The sequence below is a fragment of the Papilio xuthus genome, unplaced genomic scaffold (assembly GCF_000836235.2).
Source record: "Papilio xuthus unplaced genomic scaffold, Pxut_1.1 DF828177.1, whole genome shotgun sequence".
Lineage (NCBI taxonomy): Eukaryota > Metazoa > Arthropoda > Insecta > Lepidoptera > Papilionidae > Papilio > Papilio xuthus.
In genome coordinates, this window is record NW_013530472.1 from 3,616,933 (window position 1) to 3,628,458 (window position 11,526).

Genomic DNA, 11,526 nt, shown 5'->3' on the forward strand with positions numbered 1-11,526 from the left:
GTTTGACCAACCAAAAAATTTCTTTATCCATGTTTTAGTCACTTTTTATCGCGTCAAGAGATCAATGACATTGAAACGCCACGACAAGTCCGTCGGTCAAATATTTGCTTGTAAGACCTAATCACGATTAATCCACGCATTAAAGAATTAGCGTGAAAGCCTTTAAACAGTCGTCAACGTCATGATGGTCGGAATCTGATGCCTCGTGTCCATGATCGACCATTTAATATTTAACTAGTTGTTGTCCTTACTTTGTCCGCGTAAAATTACAAAAAGAAACCGATTAACCTATGTAATATTCCATACTGTATTTGTCTACCATATTTTAGCCGATCTGGAGTTACGTGCCACAACTAGACAAACATTCGTATTTTTATTAGTATCATTAGTAAGATTGTTGTAGTTCTCATTTAGCTTGTAGTAAATAAATCCACATCCTGTATATATGAAAAGTTAATATTTTTTTTAAAAAAGCTCTTGCTGTTGCATAATCCCGCAATATTTTTTTGTAATGTATGTTTCGTTATTTAAAATCTGTGAACTCTAAATAAGCAAAAACATTAAATTTTAAGACATAATATTTTTTTTAATCTGTTGACATATTTAAAATATAAGGAAAATAAATAAATTTTATCGCCTAATTATTTTAAAAGCAATGTAAAATTCGCACTTACCCTCACAATGTCTTTTCACAAGCATCTTAAATATTAAAAAAAAAAAATCATTTGTGTTTCTGTAAGTTACGATGTTTTATACTTTTGATATGGTTTTTGTTAGATTTTTTGGTCGCCGAAGAAACGGTATCAGCTAAGATGTTGGTAACGGACACTTCGGAGTTAGTCGGCTGTGACAAAAGAACGCGGACGTCGCTGGAGCCTTGACACCAGTTTCTTTGTATATATGTGTTGTGTTATATTTGATTGCGACAAACTGATGTCTTTATTATAGATTTTATAGAATTCTTTACTTCAATGAAAAATTAGGAATTTATTTTTCTATAAGTTTTTGGGTTATATTGATTTGATTGCGACTGCCATTGTCCTTTTGTAGAGATTTTTTTTAATTTATTCAGAACTTAGACCACGCATTTATATCATTTGAATGTATAAGGGAGGAGACCAAGATATATGAATATTTAAAAACAAATCGTCAAGTATCGAGTCCTTATATACAAGTTACAAACTGACTGGGAAATGTAGAAATTCCTTGGTATTCAGTAAAACATTAGACATTCTGTGCGAATTTAAAGAAAATTAACATTAGTATAAGAATATTAGTTAACAGGAAAAACTTGTGCTTTTATCCTACTTATTAAAATTCTTACTATGTTTCTTGTTTTGTATTATATTTTATTAGTAAATGAATCTCGGATTTATAGAAATGTCATTGAATTCGACCATTGTTTGACAAGGGAGGAAAAGTAGGTGCACAGAAAGTGAATGTCAAAATTTAAATAAATTACAATTTTGACATGCTTGCGACGTGTCGGGAAACGATGTATGAACGCCCAACGATGTTTATGATGAAGCTTAGAAGGTTAGAGTTAAGGAAGGTTAGACAGATTATTCTGGTAACACGGAAGGGACATTTTATTCTTTTACTGTGTGACGATTTTCAAAATGTGTGTACTTAAAGAAGACAACTGAAGCATTAGTCAAATGCTTGAGGTTTTGCAAGCGTACTAAAACCGCGAAATGACTCGGAATGCGTCAATTTTTTGAAATTTCGTATAATGGAATATGACGAAACTACGCTTTAATTAAGTTAAGAACTGTCTGCTGTCCTGTCTAAATCAACTCTAACCAAACACAGAGTCAGTATCAATGCTGTTACAACTCCCTTAATAACATATCTGAAAAGACAACACTTGGCAGATACATTTTACTAATTTACATGGGTTTTTGGAGATTACGTCAATAAAACAATCATGCATCATTATGTCTACATACAGGGAAAAGTTTGTGTGATATCTCATGCCGAATTAACGTCGATGCTTTTAGTCATCGGATTAACATTCCTTGCGGGTCGGTGTTGACGTTTCTAACTGACTCTTAGACTATAACGTTTAGATATGGGAATAGATAAAAATCCTCTTGCATCTCGCTCTAAACATAACCTTAATGTTCTGTCTTTACTTTGTTATATCGCTGGAATAGCAAAGCGACTGTTGTCCGACACATATGCATTTCCATACCTTTAATCGATGGAAGATAGTATTCACTGAAAGAGAATATTTTCCTTTCCCGTGCATCCTTTCATCCGGAAAATCCACTTCCACTTCCCATCCTTTCCTTATAAGAAAAAAGGGTGGGACGGGAAAGAGAACTAAAAAAAGACTTCCAGTACAACGGTTTGAAAACTGATAGTATTAAAAGAATGGACCTTATAAGAATAAGAATAAATTTATGTCACAAAAACACATTAGAGTAATACACATTGAAGTATCTTGCAGACCCCGAACTAGGCTGGGCCTGTACCTCGGGGCCTGGGAGTGTACTAGCCATGAGCAAAATAACAGTGTGTACATATCATGTAAAACTAAGCGTGATATTATAAAATACAATTACAATTAGGAAAAAAAAAAGAAAATACATGAAGACATACTATTCATAGTACAAAAATATCTCTGAAAGATAGAAGAGATATTTTAAATCATAAGTCATGACGCGTTAACATAAACAATTACTGCATTGCATCTGCATAGACTATACTGTTAGTATAGGAATACGTCACATTACTCATAGCATCATAGAGATTTTAATTTACAAATAATATACGAGAAATTTTAGCTCAGTTAATACATTTATCTATACAAATATAGATTTTTTATCATTTTATAAAGAATACTTTAGATATGTTTCGTTGTATTTCATTCTGTGCTCTGATTTCTTGTGATATGTCACTAGTTTTAGTCGTAGAGTTAAAAAATAGCAAGAGTATAAAAAACTATAGTAATAAACCTAAATTGTAAAATTCCAAATGAGTTACGAGTGTTTACATTATTAACAAAAGAAAAACATACATACATTGAAAAAGGAACACAAACATTTTTAAAATGTATGTAACCTTTTGTCTTGATCACGTAAGTTTTCATCTTTATATGAAAGTGAATAAATTAAAATTGGATATAAATTATTTAAATGTGTCAAAAACTGTGATGAGTTTTATTTAATGAGTTCGTATATTTGTTTTGTGTTTAATTTTGGAACCCTATCATTTTACGTGAGAGATAACACAAGAATTTGGTATTTAAGCCGTCAATACTTATAACTGGTGTATTCCTATTACTAGTAATAAAATCTAGTGAGAACTTCGACAAAAACAAAAGATATATTACTCTACTATATAGAGAGAAATGGATTTATAAGCATTAGTACTTATCTATGGATGATCCTTATTAAATAGATTAGTGAAAAAATTCTAAAGATCTGTAGTTCAAAGGATCAAGTATTGTTAAGCGTCCTACATTTTCTAAATCTAACGAACCTATTTTATTCCTAGCTTAGAGTACGAGGTAAAAAATTTACCAATTGGTATTTCTAAGAATTGTCGCAAAATCATTACTTCTCTAAAACAGTGGTTCAATCCCTTGAATTAATTGTCATACGTCGCTACAAAAATAAAGAATTTTAACCCATTTTCCGAGTGCATTGTCATGTTTGGGATGTTACAAGTTACGTGCTTTGTGTGTGCACACGGTGGCAACAGGCGGCCACGTTCAATGACATATCGGGAAGTCCCGTGACATTGGTTTAGCTGACCGTGAGTTTCCATTGGCGAAACATTGTACAAAAACGTTTTGTCATCTCTTCTATTCTCTTTAAACTGACAGAGACACAAAACTGAAGTAAATTCCAAATACATATTTTATTAAGTATTAAATTGCTTCAGTAACGTTTAATTTATAGTTTTGGTGCTTAAGTTTAGTACTTAATAATTGGGAACACAACGTATGACGTAGGTAATAATAAAGACCAGGTTTTGAGATATTGAATCAGTTTGATGTAATTGGTTTGTTAATGACATTCATCAAATTGAGTCAACGATGCAGCATAAACAATATATTGTAAATATTTCTTTAAGTTGAAAGGTACTTTTTATACATTAAGGTAACGTTTTTATTATAGTTTTAAACATATTTTTGATACTATTTAAGAATAGGCATCGCTTTTATTTCATCTGTCTCTATTTTAATATAAATTAACCTTAATATTATTTCTTTCCTTAGTTGCCTTTTTAATAAATATGTACAGTCAGCTGCATAAATATACATACATTTATAAAGTTTCAAAAACTTGTATAAGGCCCTCGGTTTACGTACGTCCGTGTTTACGTATCCGTTATTCACGGATGCTTTCATTCGCATTTTTATAAGCAAAGGCAAAAATACAAGTTTTTAAAGTTTAATATATGTATACATATTTATACCGCTGACTGTACCCAGGTACCCGTATAAATGTCTATTATATTATACATATTAATTTATTGAAAATTATGATACTTGATTGTTCCGGATACAATATAGAATCTCTGACATAAACGTGTATCAAATCGGCTTTTGCAAATTTACTCCGATGTCAAAAACTACATATTATGTGAACAATTAAACGTGATTTAAATGTAAATACGAGTTATTGTGTTATGTACAATAACAATAAATGTCTATCAGTAATTATATTATCAAGAAATCAAAGTAGAACAAATTAAAAAAAAATTGTTAGTTGTTTTTAAGGTTATAAAAATTAGAGGGTAAACCTATCGCCGAAATTCAGTCACTATTCTAAGAAACCCAATTCCGATGACGTATAGATGTACTTTTTCAATGAACTAATTTAAAAACTTTATTAAATATTTACCTGTATAGCTTCGTCATACGCTGTTCAGATAACGAAGAAATTTGACGTAAGCGGGGAGGGTTATTGCAATCTACCTGTCATGTTACTGTGGCTGCATTGTATGCAATGACTTTTACATGTAAATTAAATCAAATTATCGATATCAGATTTCAGGAAGACCTAGTAGGACGCCTAGCTAGTGACCTATGCCTACTTGCTATTTAATGCATAATATTAATATAAATGCTTTAGAAATATATGACACTCCAACGCCCTTGCAGTATGATATATGTATGTTTGTAATGCTTTACTTCTTCTATAGTAATGTTATAAAGAGAAACGATTTGTTTGTTTGTTTGCCTTGAATAAATTAAATTAAAATTTTATTCACTGTTGGGAAGCTACGCTATGCCTGGGTGTGAGGCTATATTTACTACCAAGTTTTTTAATTCCGCGGGGATGCAGTCGCGGGCAACTGCTAGTATAGGATAAAAAGGACGTAAGTATTAAAATAAGCAAGAAATTAACTCGCATGTTGTTTGTACTAAAACATTATATTTAAAGAGAGTCTTTTTGAGAGTTGAGAGTTCTTTTTTATCTAGGAAATGAACATTGGAACTCCTAACGGCTAGGTAATTCTAACTACAAAGTCAACAAGGTCAAAAATGTGAAATGAAAGATAATGGAACTTTTCTTTTTCGATGTTCACTGATTACGGCGAAATTTAAAAGTGTACAATGACGTAACAACATCGCGTAGACAACCGCTATCAAGTGCAGAATCCTCTTTAATCCGCGGCCATAAACGGAAATCTTTCGTTTGAACGCGTTACCACTATCATTATATACATCAACTTGTACGTACGTACAGCAATAGCCTTACACATTATCCTTTACGATGAGTTAATGCGAGATGTCGCCGTCAAACATTTAGAGCTTGTATAAAAAAAGGACGTATACGCGGGTGGACTGCGATTTGCGCGCGCGCGCCTCGGGAAATCATTCGGACGCATCGAGCGCTCGAGTCGAACGTCAACTCGAACTGAAGTGACAGTTTAAGAACTTCTTTTTTTTTATTTCAAACTTTCGAACAACGATGCTTCCATTTTTATATAGCTTTAAAAATAAAGCCGATGTGCCATAGTGGGATACGTGTAATCTAGGACGATGTTTGGAAACAACGAAAGGTGCTTGAATCGTTTCACGAAAACACTGAAGATATTACGATTTCTGATGCTGCAGTTAGTTTTACCAATGCAAGGAACTGTTTGGATTTTAATGTGATTATAAACAATACGTAAATTATATTAGTGTAAACATTGCGCTGTGATATTTAAAATAAACAGTATTAAAATAAAAACATTTCCAAGATGATGTCCAAAAAGCAACTGGCCTGTATGCTGGCCCTGCATATTGTTTATCTTCTTGTCGGTGCGAGTATATTCTACCACATCGAAAGTCCTGTAGAAGTGGCGCAAAGAGCCGAAGAAAAACTGGAAAGACTTGAAATCCAAAGTGAGTCCATTGCCATTTGTTTATTTATCATTCCTACACTCGCTGCGGCCTTAGCTGTCAATCGCTGCATTAGAAATTATATCCTTTTTAATATACCAGCTCTGTCTAATTGCTCTTTGTTCCTTTGAATAAAACAACTTTGTAAATAGTTAATATATATGATACCTAACAAAATTTTTAAGGACCGTATTTACAAAAAATTAATCTCCTACAAGCAGAACTTCGATGATAAAATCTTTACTATAATCTAACCATAATCAATGAAGCGTCATTAAGTTCCAATCGCCTAAAAGGTTAAAGGGTACGGAATTCTGATCACAGTGGTCGAGAGTTCAAATAGTTGTAAACAATGTCCTGGCACAAGCCTAGAGCTTAGTTGGAATGCTACGTTTTAATGAAAAACAAAAAAAAATCGTAGGATTTTTTCATCCAGTAACACATATTCGAAATTCGAATTATAGAGTAGCAACGCTAAGCCGTACCAATTCAAGTAAAAATTGGTACATGTTCTAAATGTCTATAGTATTTGAGAACTATTATTGATGTATATTGTCCTAATCAGATAAGTGAATAAAATGTAGTTTCCTCCACTGCACTTCACTAATGTTTATTCACATTATCGATCCACTTGTTTTAGATTAAATATCTAGTGCAACTGTCCAGTAGCCATGTTACACTTAACAACAATTCATTGATACAAAAGAATCTCGAGTGTATCTTGTCTTACACGGTCGACAATATGTCCTCGTGTATTTAATGGCCAATAAAATATTTGTTTACTAATCTTCAGTTTGTTGCCACCTTTCGAGAATGTTACAAATTCTTATTATGTTTTAGTTACACATTCTTTTGTTTCATCCAATAAATTGCTTGATATTCTTTGAACAATACACTAAATGCTATAATTATGTATAAGAGGATTACTTTTGTTGTCCGTGTGTCTGTCAAGACTCTTTATTCCTAAAAATCGTGAAGGTATAAAGCTGGAATTTATATCAAATACTCAGGTCTGCGGTCCCTTGACTTGGCTTGGGTGTGAAAAAATAATACTTCTAAACCAACGTAATCAAAAGATACAACCGTTTATGCAAATTTACGCAAATTTTATCATATGAGATTAATTTCATCTTTTAGTAAAAATATCGATTGATATCGAGCATTTATCAGTATTAAAGAAAGAATACAGCACGGATCGTACTTTTATTATTCAAATACGCGTTAAAACTTTAAAGACGTAAAAATCTTTCACGAGAATTCAACGATGTATACAAAAAGAAGTAGATTCTGTTAACACAAAACTACTGGTCGACTTAAATAAATAGTCCGTTTATTTTGAACAATACTCGGGATTATTTCCTTCTCAACACTAACAAGTCGACGAATGAAAAGTTTAGGTAGAGTAATATTTGATTGATTGTTAATTTTGATCGAACTATGCTACGGGATGTTTCAAATTAAAATTTTTAATAATTTTTATTTTAATCATTTTTTTTACATTAATATTTTACAATGTTTTTTTTTTGTTTTATCAATCAATATCCGCCTTTCGTGCTAAAATATAAGATCATGCGTCTATTGTTTCGTCTTTTCCACGGTTCTCGATAAAAACTTGAAACAATTGATGACATAAATAGATTGTTCGCCTTCATTAAATACTAAGTGCAGTTGTTTACAATCAATATTGAAAATTACAGTTAAATTAAAAATGATTCTAAAACTGTCGTAATGAAGAAAAAAAATGTGTATATATCGGACGTCATTTTATTGTACAAAAAAGTATTTGAACATAATTAAAGGCCATATTCGAAATTTAAAAAAAAACTATGGATTCCTAAGAGATAATGTACGAACTTTATATAAAGTTTTCAGCATATAATCTTAGTCGTATAATAAATGCAAATGTTCGGATGTATGGGTGTATGTTTGTTACAAGGTATCCCCAAAACGACTGTATGGATCTCTATGAAATTTGGTATAGACATAGAACATAGTCTGGAAGAAAACATAGGCTATATATGATCCCTGAAATGTGTTCGGTTTTCGTAAGATGCGTTTGATTTACATATTTACTCGATAAACCGCAACGGTTCAACATATCTTACTGAAATTTGGCATAGATATAGAAAATAATCTGAAGTAACATATAAGATACATTCTTTTCTTTCTGTGCAGACAAAGTTGCGCGCTAAAACTAGTAATTTGCTATAATAAAACAAATGATGTGTTTTGAAACACATCTAATCTAGATAAATCAGAGAAATGCAAATAACATTATCTCGCTACGGCATAACCCAAGCGGGGATTTATGTGATCTCGCTGTGTGTTTCTCCATTTTTAGGAAATTCTTTATTTTTATACACCTTAATATAATTATTATATAAATAATGATAGCAAGTAAATGTCTTAATACATTAACCTTATAATGTAGTGGTGTTTACATGTCGTAATCTTTTTACTTATTTCTTGTATAATAATATTCAACGATTAAAAAAAAACACTTTTACGTCTTAAAAAAAATGTTATAAAAATATTGAATTGTTTTTAAGCTTGCTAGATTAACATTTCTTAAACCTTTAATTGCAGTTTTAATACGACATTTTTAACTCTATCGTTATTTAAACCTTAAATTTTTTATTGCTTTTCCCTAAATGAAACTCAGTTTAGGTTTTCAATAAAAAAAATTGGACAAAAATTTTTCACAATTTTTTTCTGTTTATAAATATATTTAAATTTCAATGCTGTATATATTTTGATAATTCTTTCTAGGTCACATAGTAGATTGATTCCAGATCATTTTCGATTTGCTTATATTTGTTATTTTTTCGTTACCGGATCTCTCGCATCATATTTAATTTTGGAATAGTTCTAACATTCTATCAACTGATAATTTATCTTCATCCATCACTTGAATTGAGATGAAATGCAGATACTTTATTAGGATTAAATTAAGAACGAGTAGAGTGAAATTAGGTCATCTTATTTTAACTCTCTATCGAACATTACGACTTAAAAAACATCGCAATAAGCTATCACAGGTTGTTAAAAATACTTACTTAGACTTACTTGCCGTCCGCGCTTAATAAGTAACCTACGTGTTCTTCCCGACTATGTCCTACATTTATGCTATTTCAGTAAGACCCATGCAGTCATAACAACATCAAACTATTTTTTTAGCAACAAACATCCATCCGTACATCCAAACCTCATGTGTGACAGGTCAAAATCAATGATAATTTTTTTTTATTTATTTAACAATACAATTTTGAATACAAATAAAGATATATTTAACGCTAAATAAACCTCATTGGTTTGTTACAAGCGTTAAGGCCTGATAATTGTATCTATAACTTTGAATTAAATAACAATTTTACAGATAAGTCGCTATTAGCTATTTTATTATTCGATTTTATAATACAGGAAGAAAATAATGTTAAACAATTACGTATTGTGTAGAATTTTCTATGGATTATTTATGACAGGGATGAACTTCAAGATAATCCTTAGCTCGTGCTTGTTAAAACTTTAACACGGCAAATAAAATGAAGATACGTTATATCCTGTTTACGATAAACTGATACCGTAATTAATGTAGAGTTATTGTTTAGATTAACGACTCATTTCTAGATTATAGAGCTTTCTGTATCCTTATACGAGATTTCTATGTTTTAGAGATTTAACGACTTTAATATTTACCATATATATATATATATATATATATATATATATTAGTATTTTTCCCCCTGTAGTTATCAATCTGGCTATACATCATTAGTTTTATGGTTGAATTTTAGGACACACTGTATATTAGGTATATACTATTCTATAGTTAAAACTAAATAAATGACACTATAGGTATTAAAATGTGTTAACAAAGCTTTATATTGTTGCATATTTTTATAAATTTATACAAAATTTTTGAAGATGATGCTTAGATAGATGGATGGATGGATATTTGTTTGAAGGTATCTCCAGAAGGGCTCAACGGATGTCGATGAAATTTGGCATACATTTAGAACATAGTCTGGAAGTACATATACATAGGCTACGAATTATATATTTTTTTAATTTCGGACGGACGTAGACACGGGCGACAGCTATCATAAGTAAAATAAATTTTTATTTTTAAATTTTTACTCACTATTATCAGAACCAGGTGTAGCCGAATTACTAAATTAGTTAGTAAATAAAGATCATACACATCCTGTATATATGAAGAAAAAAAAAACAATAAAATATTTGTAGAAAAGAATCATAAATGATATACATTCACATAAACCATACGTAAACATGTAGTTAGTACAGTTTCATAAAATCCACGTATGTTCTTTTATATCACGCAAACAAATGTTATTTTCATCAACTGTTCGAATTAAATGTTAAAAAAGTATTTCCCGCAGGAAAAGTTTGGAGTCACTTTTCCTCCGAGCTAAACATATAATCTTAAAAGTGGTCGATGACATTTTGTTTTCTAAATAAAAAAGGTCTTTAACAGTGGTAGAGCCCGCTTAAACATCTTAGCTAGAATTGGCCCGGTGCGCCCGGTGAAATACCACGTCCACACAGAAGACAGGCGTGAAGTGGAAGCAATTCCACGTTTCATCTGATGAGTATACGTCCCGGAGGCCTTACTTAGTCTCCTTTCCCTTCCCACCCTTTTTCTTATAAGGAAAGGATGGGAAGTGGAAGTGGACTTTCCGGATGAGAGGATGTATGGAAAGGGAACATATTTTCTTTCTGTGCATCCTCTCCTCCGTCGATTAAAGGTAGGCAACGCATATGTCACTTCGCTATTTCAGCGATTTCAGGTAGCTGCTCGCTCGTTTGCCACCTTATGATAAAGAAATGTTTGATTTACTATCAAAACATTATTCAATATCATAATGTTAAAATTATTAGTAATTTTGTTTTTAATCACCCTGAGATTACTATTCTATTTACTATTAGTTATTTATATTTGAAATGTAGCTACAGTCATTTATTTAAAAAAAATATTATGCATAAATTATTTACATAAATACCATACTTATTTATCATACGATGCCATGTCAATGATTTTATATAAATAAAAATATCTGTGAAATAAAAATTACTGGCAATTATAGTCATAAGATAAAATAACTAAACATGTTCTGAGATCACTGACACATTGAAAGAAATATAATTCTAAACAATTAAAC

The 11,526-nt window shown here is 31.1% G+C and overlaps 1 protein-coding gene across 1 annotated transcript in view; it reads left to right on the forward strand.

Moving 5' to 3' along the window:
* The first annotated feature begins 5,776 nt into the window (after positions 1–5,776).
* Positions 5,777–11,526, forward strand: part of Ork1 (open rectifier K[+] channel 1) — a 15,704-nt gene continuing 9,954 nt past the window's right edge. Inside the window, exon 1 of the mRNA XM_013306667.1 lies at positions 5,777–6,349. Coding sequence (XP_013162121.1) covers positions 6,205–6,349 — 145 coding nt within the window. The 5' untranslated portion in view covers positions 5,777–6,204. The remainder of the gene's footprint in view (positions 6,350–11,526) is intronic.